At 44.6% G+C, this 14739-nt stretch overlaps 3 protein-coding genes across 6 annotated transcripts in view; 1 reads left to right on the top strand and 2 right to left on the bottom strand.

Moving 5' to 3' along the window:
• IQCK (IQ motif containing K) overlaps positions 1–139 on the bottom strand; it is a 31650-nt gene extending 31511 nt beyond the window's left edge. For both annotated transcript variants that reach the window (XM_028707145.2, XM_077918520.1), the window contains exon 1: positions 4–139. In XM_028707145.2, the coding sequence (XP_028562978.2) occupies positions 4–49 (46 nt within the window). In that variant the 5' untranslated portion in view covers positions 50–139. The remainder of the gene's footprint in view (positions 1–3) is intronic.
• KNOP1 (lysine rich nucleolar protein 1) lies at positions 109–13084 on the top strand. 2 transcript variants are annotated; one of them, XM_028707142.2, is made up of 5 exons: positions 109–213; positions 2931–4212; positions 5580–5648; positions 7092–7169; positions 11127–13084. In XM_028707142.2, the coding sequence occupies exons 2-5, from the start codon at positions 2998–3000 to the stop codon at positions 11436–11438; spliced, it is 1674 nt and encodes a 557-aa protein (XP_028562975.2). In that variant the 5' UTR covers positions 109–213; positions 2931–2997; the 3' UTR covers positions 11439–13084. The 2 variants fall into 2 exon arrangements, with proteins under 2 accessions (XP_028562975.2, XP_028562974.2); XM_028707141.2 differs by having other exon boundaries at positions 166–292.
• Positions 13085–13750: 666 nt separating this feature from the next.
• The window catches only part of VPS35L (VPS35 endosomal protein sorting factor like), a 90438-nt gene continuing 89449 nt past the window's right edge, over positions 13751–14739 (bottom strand). For both annotated transcript variants that reach the window (XM_028707140.2, XM_077918518.1), the window contains exon 31: positions 13751–14297. In XM_028707140.2, the coding sequence (XP_028562973.2) occupies positions 14199–14297 (99 nt within the window). In that variant the 3' untranslated portion in view covers positions 13751–14198. The remainder of the gene's footprint in view (positions 14298–14739) is intronic.

Genomic DNA, 14739 nt, shown 5'->3' with positions numbered 1-14739 from the left:
CACCTGCGCAGATTTGATCCCAGAGGTTGGGGGCCGGGAGTTCCTCCATAGCAGCCGCGGCAGGAGGAGGAAGGGGGAGCGGTTGCTAAGCAACCTCAAAGCCGCGGGCGCCCGGCGGCGGTTTCCCCGCTAGGCCGCGGCGCCTGTTTTTCTTTCCGGGTCAGACCGAGCGAGGCGAGGTGTTTTCGCTGCTTTCGAAGAAGCGGCGCGCAGGTAGGGGAGGGAAGGAGCTGGGGTCGTAGGAGGAGGAGGCAGGCAGGCCAACGGGCCCCGCTTCCCTTCCTCAGGACAGGTGAGTGGCGGGGGGAGAAGGCTAGAGGAAGGGGTCGGTTTCTGTGGGGTGAGGGGAGGCTTTGGCTTCCGTAGGGCTGGGAGGCCCGTGACCCCCAAGCAGCGGTGGGGGACGACGACAACTGCGGCCTTCCAGATGCTGCCGGCCTCCCGGCTCTCCTGACTCCCAGGCCGCGTGGCTCATGGCCGAGGCTGCCGTGGGAGGAGCTGGGAGTCCAGCAAGATCGGGAGAGTCCTGGTGTCCTTGTCATTTCGTTTTATTATTTTTTTATACCGCCCTTCATCCGAGGGTCTCAAGGCGGCAGAAAAAGCAACAACGCAGGAATACGTAACGTAATAAAATAACAACACACACACATATTTTTTTTGATAAGCCACAGGTGGTTTAAGTAAGTAGCCAAAGGCCTGGGAGAAGAGAAACATTTTCGCCCGATCAGAATCAGAAGAATCTATTTTGCATCAGCCACTAGCCATAGCAATAAAATAAAACATACTGACGAGAGAGGTGAAAACTTAACTATAGAAAATACATTTTTTTGGGGGGGGGGGTGTTACATCAATAATCAAATAATAGACCTTATTCTAATTGCCCCCGCTGAAAACCTTGCAGTTTTTGCTGTCACCTGATCATCTTGATCTGCTAAAAGAAAGGGGACAGTAGCAGTGGTTGGGCGACCCAGCATAGACAATAATAGAGGGGTAATAACCTCAAATCTTTTTATAAAGAGTGCAAGCCAGAAGCATATGAGCTACTGACTCAATTCTGCACGCCTAAAGAGATGCAACAAAGTATGGTTTTAAAAGCATGGTCGTGATTTATTTGCTTTTCGATTTTGTTTTGTCTTTTTGTAAACAGCTTTAAAAAGAACGAACAAGCAGTGCATAAATTGTATGAAAATAAATAAGCCTCGGGGGGGGGGGGGAGTGTTCCACAAACAGGGAGCCACTACAGAAAAGATTTGTTCTGCCCCCTCCACCTCTTCCCCCCTTTTTCTTCCTAATGTAACACTAACGTCTCAGCAAATGAAACTGACCTGTAGAAAATGTAACTTGAAAAAAGAGACATTGCACATACTTTTGTAAACCAAGAAATCTTTAATAAAAAATACTTTAAAAGAAAAGACTTGTTCTTCTGTTGCCGCTCCTGGTTTGAGACCAGGATACCTAAAAGATTGTCACCCCCCCTAAAATGCCCAGCTAGTCACTGTGCTCTTCAGAAGAGGGCCTCATGCAGGTACCATCTTTACAGGAGGTCCGTCCCACAGGGCCTTTAGCATGGTGGCATCCCCCCTTTTGAACTCTCTGCCATTAACTACAAGGCAGGTGCTGCTTCTGCTGTCTTTTTGGCATCTATTGTCTTGTTGACCATCCAACAAGCCTCTTAAATTGAGGTCCTTATTCTAGCCTGCATCTGAACTATTTTTACCTGTGTTTGTTTGTTTGGGGTTTTTTGATACAAAGTTGTTTTTAATTGTTTTCTGTGTGGAACTGTTTTCGATTATCTTTATACTTGCATAGGGTCGTAACTGTTTTATTTGATTTATAATTACACAATGTATTGCTGTTACAGATAGGTAGCCGTGTTGGTCTGCAATAGTCAAAACAAAAAAAATTCCTTCCAGTAGCACCTTAAAGACCAACTAAGTTAGTTCTTGGTATGAGCTTTCGTGTGCATGCACACTTCTTCAGATACATCTGGTGTATCTGAAGAAGTGTGCATGCACACGAAAGCTCATACCAAGAACTAACTTAGTTGGTCTTTAAGGTGCTACTGGAAGGAATTTTTTTTGTTTTGACAATTTATTGCTGTAAGTCACCTTGTGGTGAAGGAAAAGGAAGAAATCTTACCTAATAAATAAGGGTGGGAATGCATATTGTTTGTCCACATGGAGATGTGTCATAAGATGGAGCGAAAGAGACCCAATATGTATGAAGTGTTCGTGAATATGTGCCTTTAACACTATACCTTCCTGTCTGACTCCTTTTGCACTGTTAAATATAAGAGCACAAGAGGAGCCATGCTGGATCAGTCCAAGTGCCCAACTATCATAAAATTGTAGGGTTGGAAGGCATCTTATATTTACAGCAGCCATTTGGATGCCTATGGCAAGCAGGACATGAGAGTAAAAACACTCCTGTTGTTGTCACCTCAGAAATGGTCATTTAGAGGCCTGTTGCCTCTGATTCTGCATATAGTACATACAGAAATCATGACTAGTTGCCATTGACCACCTTATCCTTCATGAAATAGCATAATTCCCATATAAAGCTCTCTAATTTGGCGGCATGCCCACAGCCCGCTGTAACAAAGAATGTCACTGGAATTGCTTGCAATGAAGGACAGTGCTACTTATTTAACTTATTTAAGAGTGTAGAGATCATCTGCTTCCCCTGCAGCAGAAAATGTGTCAAGCATGGAAATAGCTGCCAAAAAGAGAGATTGTGTCTCAAGTTGCTGATAAATTATTAGTAGCCTAATGTGTTTCAGCAAAAAAGCATTATTCTTCTCATGGGAGAAGGGAGAGAGGAACACACAAACCTGGAGGGAGGCTAAGCTTGTTCACATCTTGCTAAACTATAATGATACCACTGTGGTAAGTTACTACTTGGTAAATGGGTGTCTGCTTTTTGTTTTTCAGAATAGTCATAAAGGATGCAAGGAACAAAACTGATAGATCTGTGCAGATAAATAATAAAGTTAACGCTATGGTTAGAAACCAGGCAGTTGCTATAATAGAAGAAAATGGCTATCATGATTTACAAGCCAAAGTCAAGGCAAAGAAAAAGAAGCGCTTGGTAAATGGAGAGGGTTCAGATCAGATAGATTCAATGAAGAAAAATGCTTCCAAATTGAAGAGCAAAGGTTGTACAAACCTTCCTATTGTTATAGAAAGCAGTTCAGATTCAGAATTATTAAAAGAAACTGATGAAATGCCTAAGAAGCTCAAGAGAAAAGGAACACAAAGATTTTCTTGTAATCAAGATGGTGATGGTGAGATTTCTAGTAAAGAGCTGCCAATAGAACAGCAGGAAGCCCCTTTTTTCATTAGTAAGAAACGCAAAAGGGATATTCCAGACACTGATGGAGTTGGTGATGGATTTCCTGCAAAGAAAAAGAAGAAAAAGAAAAAACACAAACCTGCTCACTGTGTAATACAACTTAGTGGAGAAGATGAGCATGAGCCTGTAAAACACATCTCCAAAAAACAAAAAACCATTTCCCAGGAGACAACGTTTCAGACTCTTGTCCAAAATGCTGCAGGTGACAAGGATATTGTAAAGGGGAAAAAAGTTTGCTGTTTAAAAGAAAAAGGTATTGCCAACACTGTACACCAGTTAGAAGAAGAATTTGGTTGCAAGAGGAGAGCTCTTGGTTTTCAACAGCATCTAGAGGGCACACCCAATGTATCAGAAGAAGAGAGCAAAGGAATGAAGAAGAAGAAGAAGAGGAAGAAAAAGAAAAGAAAGCAACCTCTTCTGACATCAGAGGATAACCAGGAAAATCAGTCTTGTGTTTCTATTGAAAGCCAACCAAAACAAAAATCTAAAACAAAGCCAAGCAATGGCAAGGAGAAAACAGGTCTGATCTCAAACTCTGAACAAGACAACAAAGTGAAGAAGAAGAAGAAAATGAAGAAGAGGAAAACCCAAACCAAAGTTGCAAGCGATCATCCAGCTCTCTTGGAAAATGATGGAGATGTGGCTACAAAAGAGAGCTGGTCAGCAACAAAGAGGACTAAGAATGCCCCCAAATCCAAAAAGGCACAAGACCATGTAGTGAGCTCGGAAGATGGCAGATCTGAAAATGACAGCAGGCAGCACATCAAGAAGAAAAAGAAGAAGGACCGGGAGAACACAGACTCCAAAGACTGTGAAGAAGAGCCCAGTTTCAAGAAAGCAAAGATTAAACAAGAAGCAAAGGTAGCTTCTAAATAGAACTTGCTATTTGCCATTTCTTATGCAGTTTGTTTTTATCCCACCTGTCCTCCAGTAAGGTCAGAGTGTCATGTGTGATTCTGCTTCCCTCTCCCTTGCCCTCCCCTGCCCCCATTTTAGCATCACGAGTGCCCGATGGGATAATAATAATAATAAATTTTATTTATACCCTGCCCTCCCCAGCCAATACCAGGCTCAGGGTGACTAACAACCAATAATAAAAACAAGTTGATTAAAATACAATTTAAAAACAAGATTAAAATGCTACATTAAAACATTAAGATGCAGCCTCTTCACAGGAGGAGAAAGGAAAAAAGAAAGAGGGGGAGGGAATCAAATTGATTCTAAGCCAAAGGCCAGGCGGAACAACTCTGTCTTACAGGCCCTGTGGAAAGAAATCCAATCCTGCAGGGTCCTGGTCTCATGAGACAGAGCGTTCCACCAGTGTTGAGGCTCTGGTTGAGGCTAATTTAACTTCCTTAGGGCCCGGGACCTCTAGGTAGGTTGGGTTGGGCTGGAAAAGTGTAGCTCACCCAAAATTCATGGCTGAATGAGGACTTGAAACTTTTAGCATTCTTTGAGAATGTCAGTAAGCATGTAAGTAGGGGTGACCCAGTCAACATTGTGTCTTTAAATTTTTGAAAACCTTTTGTCATAAAGCTCCTCACCAAAAACTTTTGGGATAAGAGGATAGGATCGATACACTTGGAAGCAGAGAGTAGAAATAAATACACAGTTCTTACCATGGAGGAATGTAAGAAGTGGGGATTTCATGTTTGAGTGGGGATTTGAACCCCTGTCTTTCAGGTCCTAGTCTGATGTTCCAAGCACTACGCCACACAGGTTCTTTGGGGCGGTTATGACCTCTCCTTTCAGTTATCTGTTCTTTCTCTACTACCAAAATAATGTGGTGATACCCACCAATTTGGACTGCCTTAAAGGGGGATCAGAGAAATTTGTGAAGAATAAGACTATTGGTGACTAATAGCCATATGATAGCTTTCTTGCTTCCAATATCAGAGGTGGTATGCATTCAGACACCAGTTGCTGGAGATCACAAGTGTGAGGGTGTTTTTTGTACTCCTGTTTGTGGACTTCCCGTCTCCATCTTTTTGGCCACTGGGGGAACAGAATGTTGGGCTAGGTGAGCTTTGGGTCTGATCTCATCTTGGCCATGGCTACCAGTAACGTCATGAAAAGATGGCAGGGCTCCAACAGCCACTCAGTGCTATTCCTTTAATCTTCCATTTTTATACCATTTTTTGGGAGTAATGTGGAATCCTAACCATATCACACTTAAACATGAGCGGGTTTTCCCAGTGATACTCAAAATGTGTACTCTTGTTTTTCAGGAAGGGGATGAAGAAATAAAAGTGGTGGCGTTTAAGAAAGGAAACTGTGACGAAATACAAATAGACAAGGTACAACCTTATTCTTTTGTGGCTCTTTTGGAGTCTTATTGTGGCACATATTAGGCTGATTTGGATAATGTCCAGTGTTTGGCTCACAGGGACGTGGTGAAGCAGGATCTCACCTGCATGTCCTGCCCTCTCAGGATGCCCATCTTGGGCTATGCCAGACTTTTATGTGCTGCTTCCCAGTTAGTGACTATGTGGCTCAGACTTATGTAGGTTGTGGATTATGCTCCTAGTCATTATCACTTGATTTATATACCACATTTCCCACAAGAACATCTGTGTTTAAAGCATTTCAGATACAAAACAGTCACTGATTGATCAACCGTAGTTAAGACAAACTGTGATGAGTTTTGGGCTCACACAGTCCCCTCTTCCACTTCTCGTACAAAGATGGAAGAGTGGGAAGCGAGAGCATGCAGCCTCAGAGTTGACACAGCTTGTTCCCACCAGTCACGTATAACCCATAAACTGTAGTTTAATCGGTCATCTGAACCAAGGTGTTGTTTGGGCAACTCCAGTGTGAGAGAAGTGGCGGTTTTAGGATAAGATTGAATGATCCTCTGTAAATTGAGGATCCTCTGTAAATTGAGAAGGGGGTCTGTTACCTAGCAGATAATTGTGTTTCACAACTCTAACCATGGAAGGACTCAGCTTCAGGCACCACCTGCAGTTCTGCTGCTTTGGCCACCTATTCTTGCTCTGTGGTGGTTCTGTAATTCTGGGCACAGCATCAGATGTGCAAAGCCAGCCTTACTCCCCAAGTGCTGGATTCAAATGTGTTGGTCCTTTGTGAATGAGAGGAGCTTAGAAGTCCTGAGGCTTTCAGATTTGTCCTCTCCCCACCTCCACCTGCTCTTCTTCTTTCCTGGTCTTCCTGATAAGCCCCCTTTGTTTTGTCAAGCTTACTTGCACTCTTTTTTTATGGCTACAGGCACCTACTTTAGAACAGGAGAGTGGTATTTCGGGCACTCTGGAAATGCATCCAGGAGGCACTGGGAAGGTTGCCCATCTCTGATGCAAGGGAATTTTGAAACTGGAGTAGCTGGCTGGAGAGGGCAACTGGATAGTGCCAAAAGGGTTCAAAATGTCTGATTGTTTCCATGGGTGTTTTATCATCCCTCCTTCATTGCCACTCTTTTCCATGTACACAGTTTGAGGTCATCCACTACCTGCAGTGTTCTCAGAGCCAAGTAAATGCAGCCTCCCAGTCTGCAAAACATTCTTTCTGTGCATTTCTGTGTATTTGAGAACTGCTTGTCTTGCAGATGCTTTTTGCCTTCGCAAATCCTTGTATGCGTAAAAGGGTTGAAATTGTGCCTTTTCTTTCCTTCAAGTAACATTTTTGACACTTCTCCCCTCAACTTCTTGATGTTTCTAACCAGTTTTACAACCAAACAATATTTTTTTGCCCTCATGCACATCTTTTCCCCCATTTTTCCATGCCAGTTGAGACGGCAGGCTCTCCAAGAAGAGATTGACAGGGAATCTGGCAAAATGAAGACTGTCAAGGAAGAGGGAGAATCGGTAAGCACAAGCTCTGCAAGAGCCCAGGTAGCAAGGACAAAGCAGCCCTCCCCTGTGGTTGGCTTGCGCTGCTAGTCATGTCTGTGGTTTGGCACGCCAATCTCTCATCTGATTGGAAACTTGAGGTCATGCTGTAGAACAAATGAGTCCAGTCTTTAGAGATGCTGAAAGCAGAGCACTCTGACCTCCAGAAAACTGTGATTCCAGTTGTTAATCCTGAAAAATAGCATTTTTGCTCCGATAGTCCCTTAATGGAATTAGTTGTGATATATTTGCTGTAGAATTTTTGTGTGTTTGTTTGTTTCTATTTGCTGTGGAATATAAATAACACTAGCCCTTGGACATAGCTGTCACGCTCTGATTAGCACTGCCATGTTTCTTTTCTCCATGACTGCAAAAGATGACCAGTCAGAGGTAGAGAATCTGAGGAAGCCTACCTTTTCCCTGCATTTAGTGGACTGCACCATCTAATACTCTTAACTGCAGGAGGCAGTTGCCCCCTTTGAAGAATGTGGTCCCCAAATCCCTGGCGGAAATGAGCTAGGCTATCTTGGGAGCTGGAGTAATGGCATGATTGAGGTTCTCTGTGTTTGCTGACTTAGATGGGGAAATTGAGTCTTAAATCGCCAAGAGGGGTGTTAAAAGGTTTCTGTACTTTAGGTGAATAGGCCATCTTGGGTATCGATTGGCATCTGCTCACATTAGAAGTCCAGCTGTCTCAAAGGGCCACTTCACACATGACAGATTTCCTCTCTGAATTATCACTTCTGTGTAAAAGCATAAGAGCCTCTTTTGGATCAGGCCAGTGGCCCATCTGATCCAGCATCCTGCTCTCACAATGGGCAGCATCCAGATGCTTATTGGAACCATGCAAGCAGGAGCTTAACTGCACTCTCCCTGTTTGTGATTCCTAATAACTGATATTCAGAGGCGTAGTGCCTCCAACAGTGAAGTACATAGTCTAAAGCAGTGTTCCCCAACCTTGGGCCTCCAGCTGTTTTTGGACTACAACTCCCATCATCTCTCGCTAGCAAGACCAGTGGTCAAGGATGATGGGAATTGTAGTCCAAAAACAGCTGGAGGCCCAAGGTTGGGGAGCACTGGTCTAAAGGTATGTGCTGAAAGTAAGCTGGTCTGCTTCTGGTCACTGCCTGGATGGTAGACTATTCTGGCTAGTCCTATTCAGTTATAGTATCATAGAATTGTAGAGGTGGAAGGAACCCCCAAGGGCTGTCTAGTAGTTCAACCCTCAGCAGTGCAGGAATCACAGCTAAAGAACTCCTGGCCATTCAACATCTGTTTATAAGCCTCCAGTGAAGGAGAGTCCAGCACCTTCCAAGATAGCCCATATCCCCATCAAATAGGTCTTACCATCAGAAAGTTATTCCTAGCGACTGCTAGGATAGCTCAGTCGGTAGAGCATGAGACTATTCATCTCAGGATTGTGGGTTTGAGCGCCACATTGGGCAAAAGATTGTTGCATTGCAGGGGATTGGACTATATGACCCTTGAGGTGCCTTCAAACTCTACAATTCTGTTTAGTTGGAATCTTCTTTCTTGTAATCTGAAGCCATTGGTATAGATTCTACCGTCTAGAGCAGGCTTCCTCAAACTCGGCCCTCCAGATGTTTTTGGCCTACAACTCCCATGATCCCTAGCTAGCAGGACCAGTGGTCAGGGATGATGGGAACTGTAGTCTCAAAACATCTGGAGGGCAGAGTTTGAGGAAGCCTGGTCTAGAGCAGCAGAAAGCAAGCTTGCTCCATCTTCATTTGGCACCCTTTCAGATATTTGAAGGTGTCTGTTTCCTCTCAAGTCTTCTCTTCAGGCTAAACATACCCAGCTCCTTCAACTATTTCTCATAAGGCTTGGTTTCCATCGTGGGCGTCCTCCTCTGCAAATGTTTCAGCTTGTCGCTAAAACTGTAATGCCAGGTGGATGCTGGCAACCTCTAAAAGAGTTGTAGGGTATTTCAGGTGAAGGAAGCTAGACAGTTTTTTTTTTTTTTTTTTTTTGTAAATGCCCAGTTGTGCTTTAAATGTGCAAATGTCTAGATGGCTGTAGAGTTGTCCTCCAGCTGACATTTATGCAGGGAATCCCAATCCCTTGGTGACGGCCTATCAGAATGCATTAGCACCTGGAAGAACAGCAGTGACAGAGCCCAGTGGCAAGCTTCACAAAAAGCCAGCTAAAAAGGGTAGGGGAAAATAAAGACATGTTGGAGAGCTGCTCAGAGTTAACCTCCAAAATTGCAGGGTTTGGAAAAGCTGTTATTACGCCTGCACGAATCTCACCACCACCACCGCTAAGTAGTATTAATTGTTTGCAAGCTGACATGTCTGGGTGCAGAAGCTGAGAATGGAGGAAGTCTAGACAATTGGAAAGAAGAGTTGGGCATGGTAGGAAATGAAAAATCAGAAGGCAGTGGTTCAGAGAACATCTCCCGTAGGACTCGTGTCTTTCTGTTGGTTCCCTGGGTATGCCTGGAGGGCTGTCACTGCCTCTTTTGTTTTGACTGCTGTTGCTGTCACCTACTGATGGTGAGAGGAAGCAGGGGGAGGGATTGGGGAGGGGGAGAGGGAGAGGGAGAGGCAATGCATGTGTGCGTAAATGTGGGGAGGGGGGTGGAAAGGAAGGGCAAAACAAGGAGAAAATTTATTCTCTTGAATCATCTCTCCCTCTTATATACCCAACAGAGCACTGCGCTCTGCAGGTGAGGCCCTCCTCCAGATACCACCTTATCTGGATATCGTACATTGTAAGAATCAGGCCTTTAGCATGGCACCTACGCTTTACAACTCCCTCTCTTTACATATCAGATAGGCACTGTCTCGCTTGTCTTTTTTGGCACCCATTTCCTCTTCCAAACAAGCCACTTAAAGGGAGATTGTAATCCCAATCTTTATTTGTGTTGGACTTGAAATTGTTTTAACACGACGCTTTTATTGCCTTGATGTTTTTACTGTTAAGTGGCTTTGGGCTGTTTTAAGGGAAGTGATTCATAACTAAATAGATGCATAGGAAGCTGCCTTATTGTCCAGCTAGCCTAGTATTAGCTATTCTGACTGGCCGTGGCTCTTCAGGTCTCAGAAAAGGGTGTCTTCCCCATCTCCTGCTTCCTGACCCTTTTAAAGAAACTGAGTCTGGGAACCTCTGTCTACAAAGCACATACTCTACCACTGAGCCAGGCGTGGGGAACTTCTGACCCTCCAGATACTGCAGAACTACAACACCCACCATCCCTGGCCATTGTTTGTACTGGCTGGGGCTGTTGGGAATTGTTGTTCGGCAGCAATCTGGAGGGCCAAATGTTCCTCATACCTGCACTAAGCTGTTACTAGTTCTGGCCTGTGCCTCTCTGCCTCCTGCACCTTCCTCACTTATTTGCATTGGTATATTTATATAGATAATCCTTGCAGAAGGTATGCTTCCTGAGATGCAGCCTTTGCTGTCATGCTAAGGCCACAAGCCATGTGCCATCTTCTAGCATGAAAAGACAGTGCAGTGCCCGGTACATATTTAATATTTATAGACTCTACATTTCATAAGAACACAGCAAAATGGTAGACACCATACAAAATTGCAATAAGATCAATAAAAATAAGTGGGAAGAGAATAGAAAAATAAACATTTCAGAGGCCTGTCTGTATTAAGAGTTTGCAGGAAACATCTGAAAGGAGGCAGGGGAGATTCCCAATCCTCTGGTGGCAGGGAGTTCCACAGGGCAGGGCCTGCCACACTAAGGGCTTGGTCCCTAGTAAAGGCTGACTGAACCTCAGGGATGTGAGGAACCACCATCAGACAATCTTAGTGGTTGAGTTGGAGCACTGAACATGTACCCCTGCATCACACTGTTCTCCTGTTTTCCTTCTTTGGCTATAACCTGCATTTGGTTGGCTAATAAACTTGATTTAGGTCCTTTGGGGCACTAATCCACACTTGTGCCTTGCATTTCAGGATGTCCATTTTGGCCAGTGGACCACAGCGACCTTTGAAAATTCAGAGCAAAAAACCAAGTTCCTCCGGCTGATGGGTGGATTTAAGAAGGGTTCTGTGCCAGTCCAAGGTCCTCCAGCACATGCCTCCAAGCTGAACATGGCTCTGGACAAGAGCAAAGAGCAGAACCTGCAGCAGAAGCTACAGACTGAATTTGAGAAGGCGTTAGCTTGGAAGCACCACAGAGGCATCGGCCTTGGATTTCAGCCTCCCATTCAGAAGCAGGTGCACATTGATAAATTTGCATCAAGATCTATAAAATTTGAAGGCTGAACTATAAGGGAGGCTTTCCTAAATCATGTTTGGTTTCCTTAACAGTGTTTCTTCTGGGGGAGGGGCCAGGGGGAGAACAATATTTGTTGGAATGACTAAGAATGAAGTCCCACGTTAAGAATGACTAAGAATGAAGTCCCACGTTATTTGTTTGCATAAAACATTCTGCATTGGGTTTGCCCAACTGACTTGTGAGTTGGTTCATCTGCAGATATGCCAGATCACACCCATCCCTTCCCCTCCACCTACTGCAGTCTATTATGTCCTCACATGGCAATGGTGATGCATCCAAATTGCATTCTGCCCAAAAGATGTTTGCTTGTTCTGCAAGCATAATAGCTTCCCCTCAGCTTTCTGCCCACAGCTTCCTTGGTGGCTGCTATTATTAAGGCAGTAGAATTCTGCTTGGCAAAATGGCTCAGCAAGTCTCATCACCCCCCTCCCTTTTATACACGATGCACTTACTAAGCCCCAAGCAACCACTCCCTTAACAGCAGCTGACTTTGATTTGTCCAGTTTTTGAACTCATTCCTAGTTTCCAGCATCCTTGTTCTCTCTGCCTCATTTTCTTCTGTCCTCAGATGCATGGTGCTCCTTCCTACACGACTCATTGTATAAGCAAAGCTTGCAGACAGACAGCTTAAACAACTTGTCTTTCATTATGTTTCTCTCCATGTTCCACTGAGCATGGGTGGGATTCCATTTGTTTAAACAGAAGTACGAGCAAACCTCTATGGCTGAGATTTCCAATGCAACACCAGCAACAAATATGTTTGCTCCTGCAAGGACATGCAATACCATGCAGTGACCTCATGGCAGTGATGTCACCAAAGGGCACTGTTCACAGTGCTTTATTGTAGCAGAAACCTCTTACCATACAGGACCACCAAATCCCAACTTTTTTTCTTGAAAATGGAAGGTCTGGCCAGCAGAGTTATCCTTAAGGACATTGCAGGGATATTCTAGGAATTGTGCCCCTTACCCTTGCTCTTCACAATATTACTCCACCCTGTTTTGGCCCTGGCTTCTCACTGTCACCTCTGCTACCCCAGTTGCTGCACCCTCAGCTACACAAAGGCCACTTGCTGTTTAATACAGGCCTGATGTTAGCAGCCAGATTCCCTGGTACAGCATTGCCAAAGGGAGGCACACTGGCCTCTGCCAATGGTCAGGGCGACTAAGGGTCACTGGGAGGCTGGAGCCTTTGACTTCTGGGAAGAACATCACAGCAAGTCAAGAGCAGCTGCAGGGAGCTTGCTTCCTCCCTCAATGCCAGAAAGGACAACTCTGCTGCAACCTCCAGGTGTTCTTGAACTATGAAACCAAAGGGAGGTACACACTGGTTTGTGCCATGAGCCAGAGAATTAAAGGCTGCCGAGCCATGGCTACGTTCTACCTCCACTGCTGGAGCCTGTATGCCTCAGAATACTGGTTGCTGGGGAGAGCGATGTCCTGATTGGGGGTTCCCATTGGCATCTGGTTGGCCACTGTGAGAACAGGAGGCTGGACTAAATGAGCCTTTGGCTTAATCCCACAGGCTCGTCTTATGAGCTTTTGTATCACAACAACTTGTGCTAAAGCACCTAGAGAATCGTTCAGTTCAAGGGCTGGATCAAAAACCTCAAAATAAACAATTATGCTCCCTTTCTGGCTCTGGATGTGAAACTTTCTCAAACAGAGATGTGGTCTTTATATGAGCATTGCCTCTTTTCCTTCTCAGGTCCCTCCGCAAAGCTCACCTTCTCTGCATGGCTTTCAGTGTACCTTATATGATCACATCTGTCCACATTCATCTTTCCTGTGTTTCCTCAAATTGTCTATTTGGAAAAGCAAGCTCTTTGCAGGCAGGGACATTTCCATTTTTGCCTCTCTAAGGCATCATGTACATTGCTGGTGCTGAACTGAAAAAAGGTACACCCCATCCATTTTGATACGCTGCTCGCCCATTCTCAAAGGGATGTGTTAACTAGTAATTTAAAGAATTTTTTTATAAAAAGCTCAAGCTGCTCACATGGGCTTACAATCAAAAGGCAAATGAAGGCTGGGTTATGCAGCATAATAATAAGTGTGCCTAATGATTACAAAATAGCAGGCTAAGCGCTGCTTGCAAAGTTCGGTAATGGGAATGAATACAAATGTGATGTATCCATGATTAGATCTTTTCTTAAATACAGCGATGCATTTTGAGCTTAGCCACCAAAGCTTCCCGGACACATTTGCTTCCAAGTATTTCTCAAGGTCTACCACAAACGCTCAAGAATCTCTCCATTTACATGATGCTTTAAAATAAAAAAAAAGGCCCAACAGCAAGGTGTTCTGAGAGGTATATTCAAGATGAATGCTGAGTAACAAGCCCATCTTTCAAAGGCTGCAGCACTCAAAAGACATTGCTCAAACATTGCTAGCACAAGTTATCTCTCCTCTTTTCTTTACAGCCCCATCAGATTTGGATAGAAAAGTTATTTCCAGTCTGAAATTGTAAGATACTGTTTCACCGACCCCCAGTTAGCATTTAAATCACCTTTTAATGGTTAGTGGCTGTGCAGTGGGGAAACAAAACCTCATTTCAAAAATGATGGCACTGTCAGGACACATTTTCCTTCTGTCTCTGACCAAATAAATCTGTCACGCACCAAGGGACTCTACAAAATGAAAGAAAAGATATTGAACTCCGATAATAGCCTAAGATGCAGCCTGGGGGGTTTATAGACCTTAGAGAAAGACCCTCCAGTACATCCAAGTTCAGGAGGCTATGATTTGTCAGGTCCTTGACTGCAGAGGAAGTCGCGCAGCCAGATCGGTAAAATGGCTCAGCTCAGGGTGTTTGCTTTGCTTCTTGATGTATTCCAAGGTTTTGACCTAAGATGGAAAGAAGGGGGGGGGGGGGGGATAAACAATGAAAATCAAGTCCTCTCTCTACAGGGAATGTGTATCTGCTTCAGGATGGGTTTGAAACCACTGAACAATATGGAAATTTGACAGTGCCCTAAGCAACATCTGTGGAAGTCCTCAAAAACCAATAAGGTGGCAGAGGCTTCCAAACACCAGAGTTTGGTGATAAACTGTGATGTTGTAAAAAGCTGCATTGGCACCAGCTGGCAAGGTGATGGGTGAAACTGCTGCAGTTCTCATCATGGAAGCTGAGGTGCTTTTACCTCAGCACCTTGCGGCCTGTAGCCAATACAGCTGGTCCCAGCCTGCTGCTCATCTGGGGATGTGTGTAAAGCAGGCATAGGCAAACTCAGCCCTCCAGATGTTTTGGGACTACAACTCCCATCATCCCTCGCTAACAGGGCCAGTG

This window comes from Podarcis muralis, chromosome 14, assembly GCF_964188315.1.
Source record: "Podarcis muralis chromosome 14, rPodMur119.hap1.1, whole genome shotgun sequence".
In the NCBI taxonomy this organism is placed as follows: Eukaryota; Metazoa; Chordata; class Lepidosauria; order Squamata; family Lacertidae; genus Podarcis; species Podarcis muralis.
This window is presented reverse-complemented; position numbering and strand designations above follow the sequence as displayed.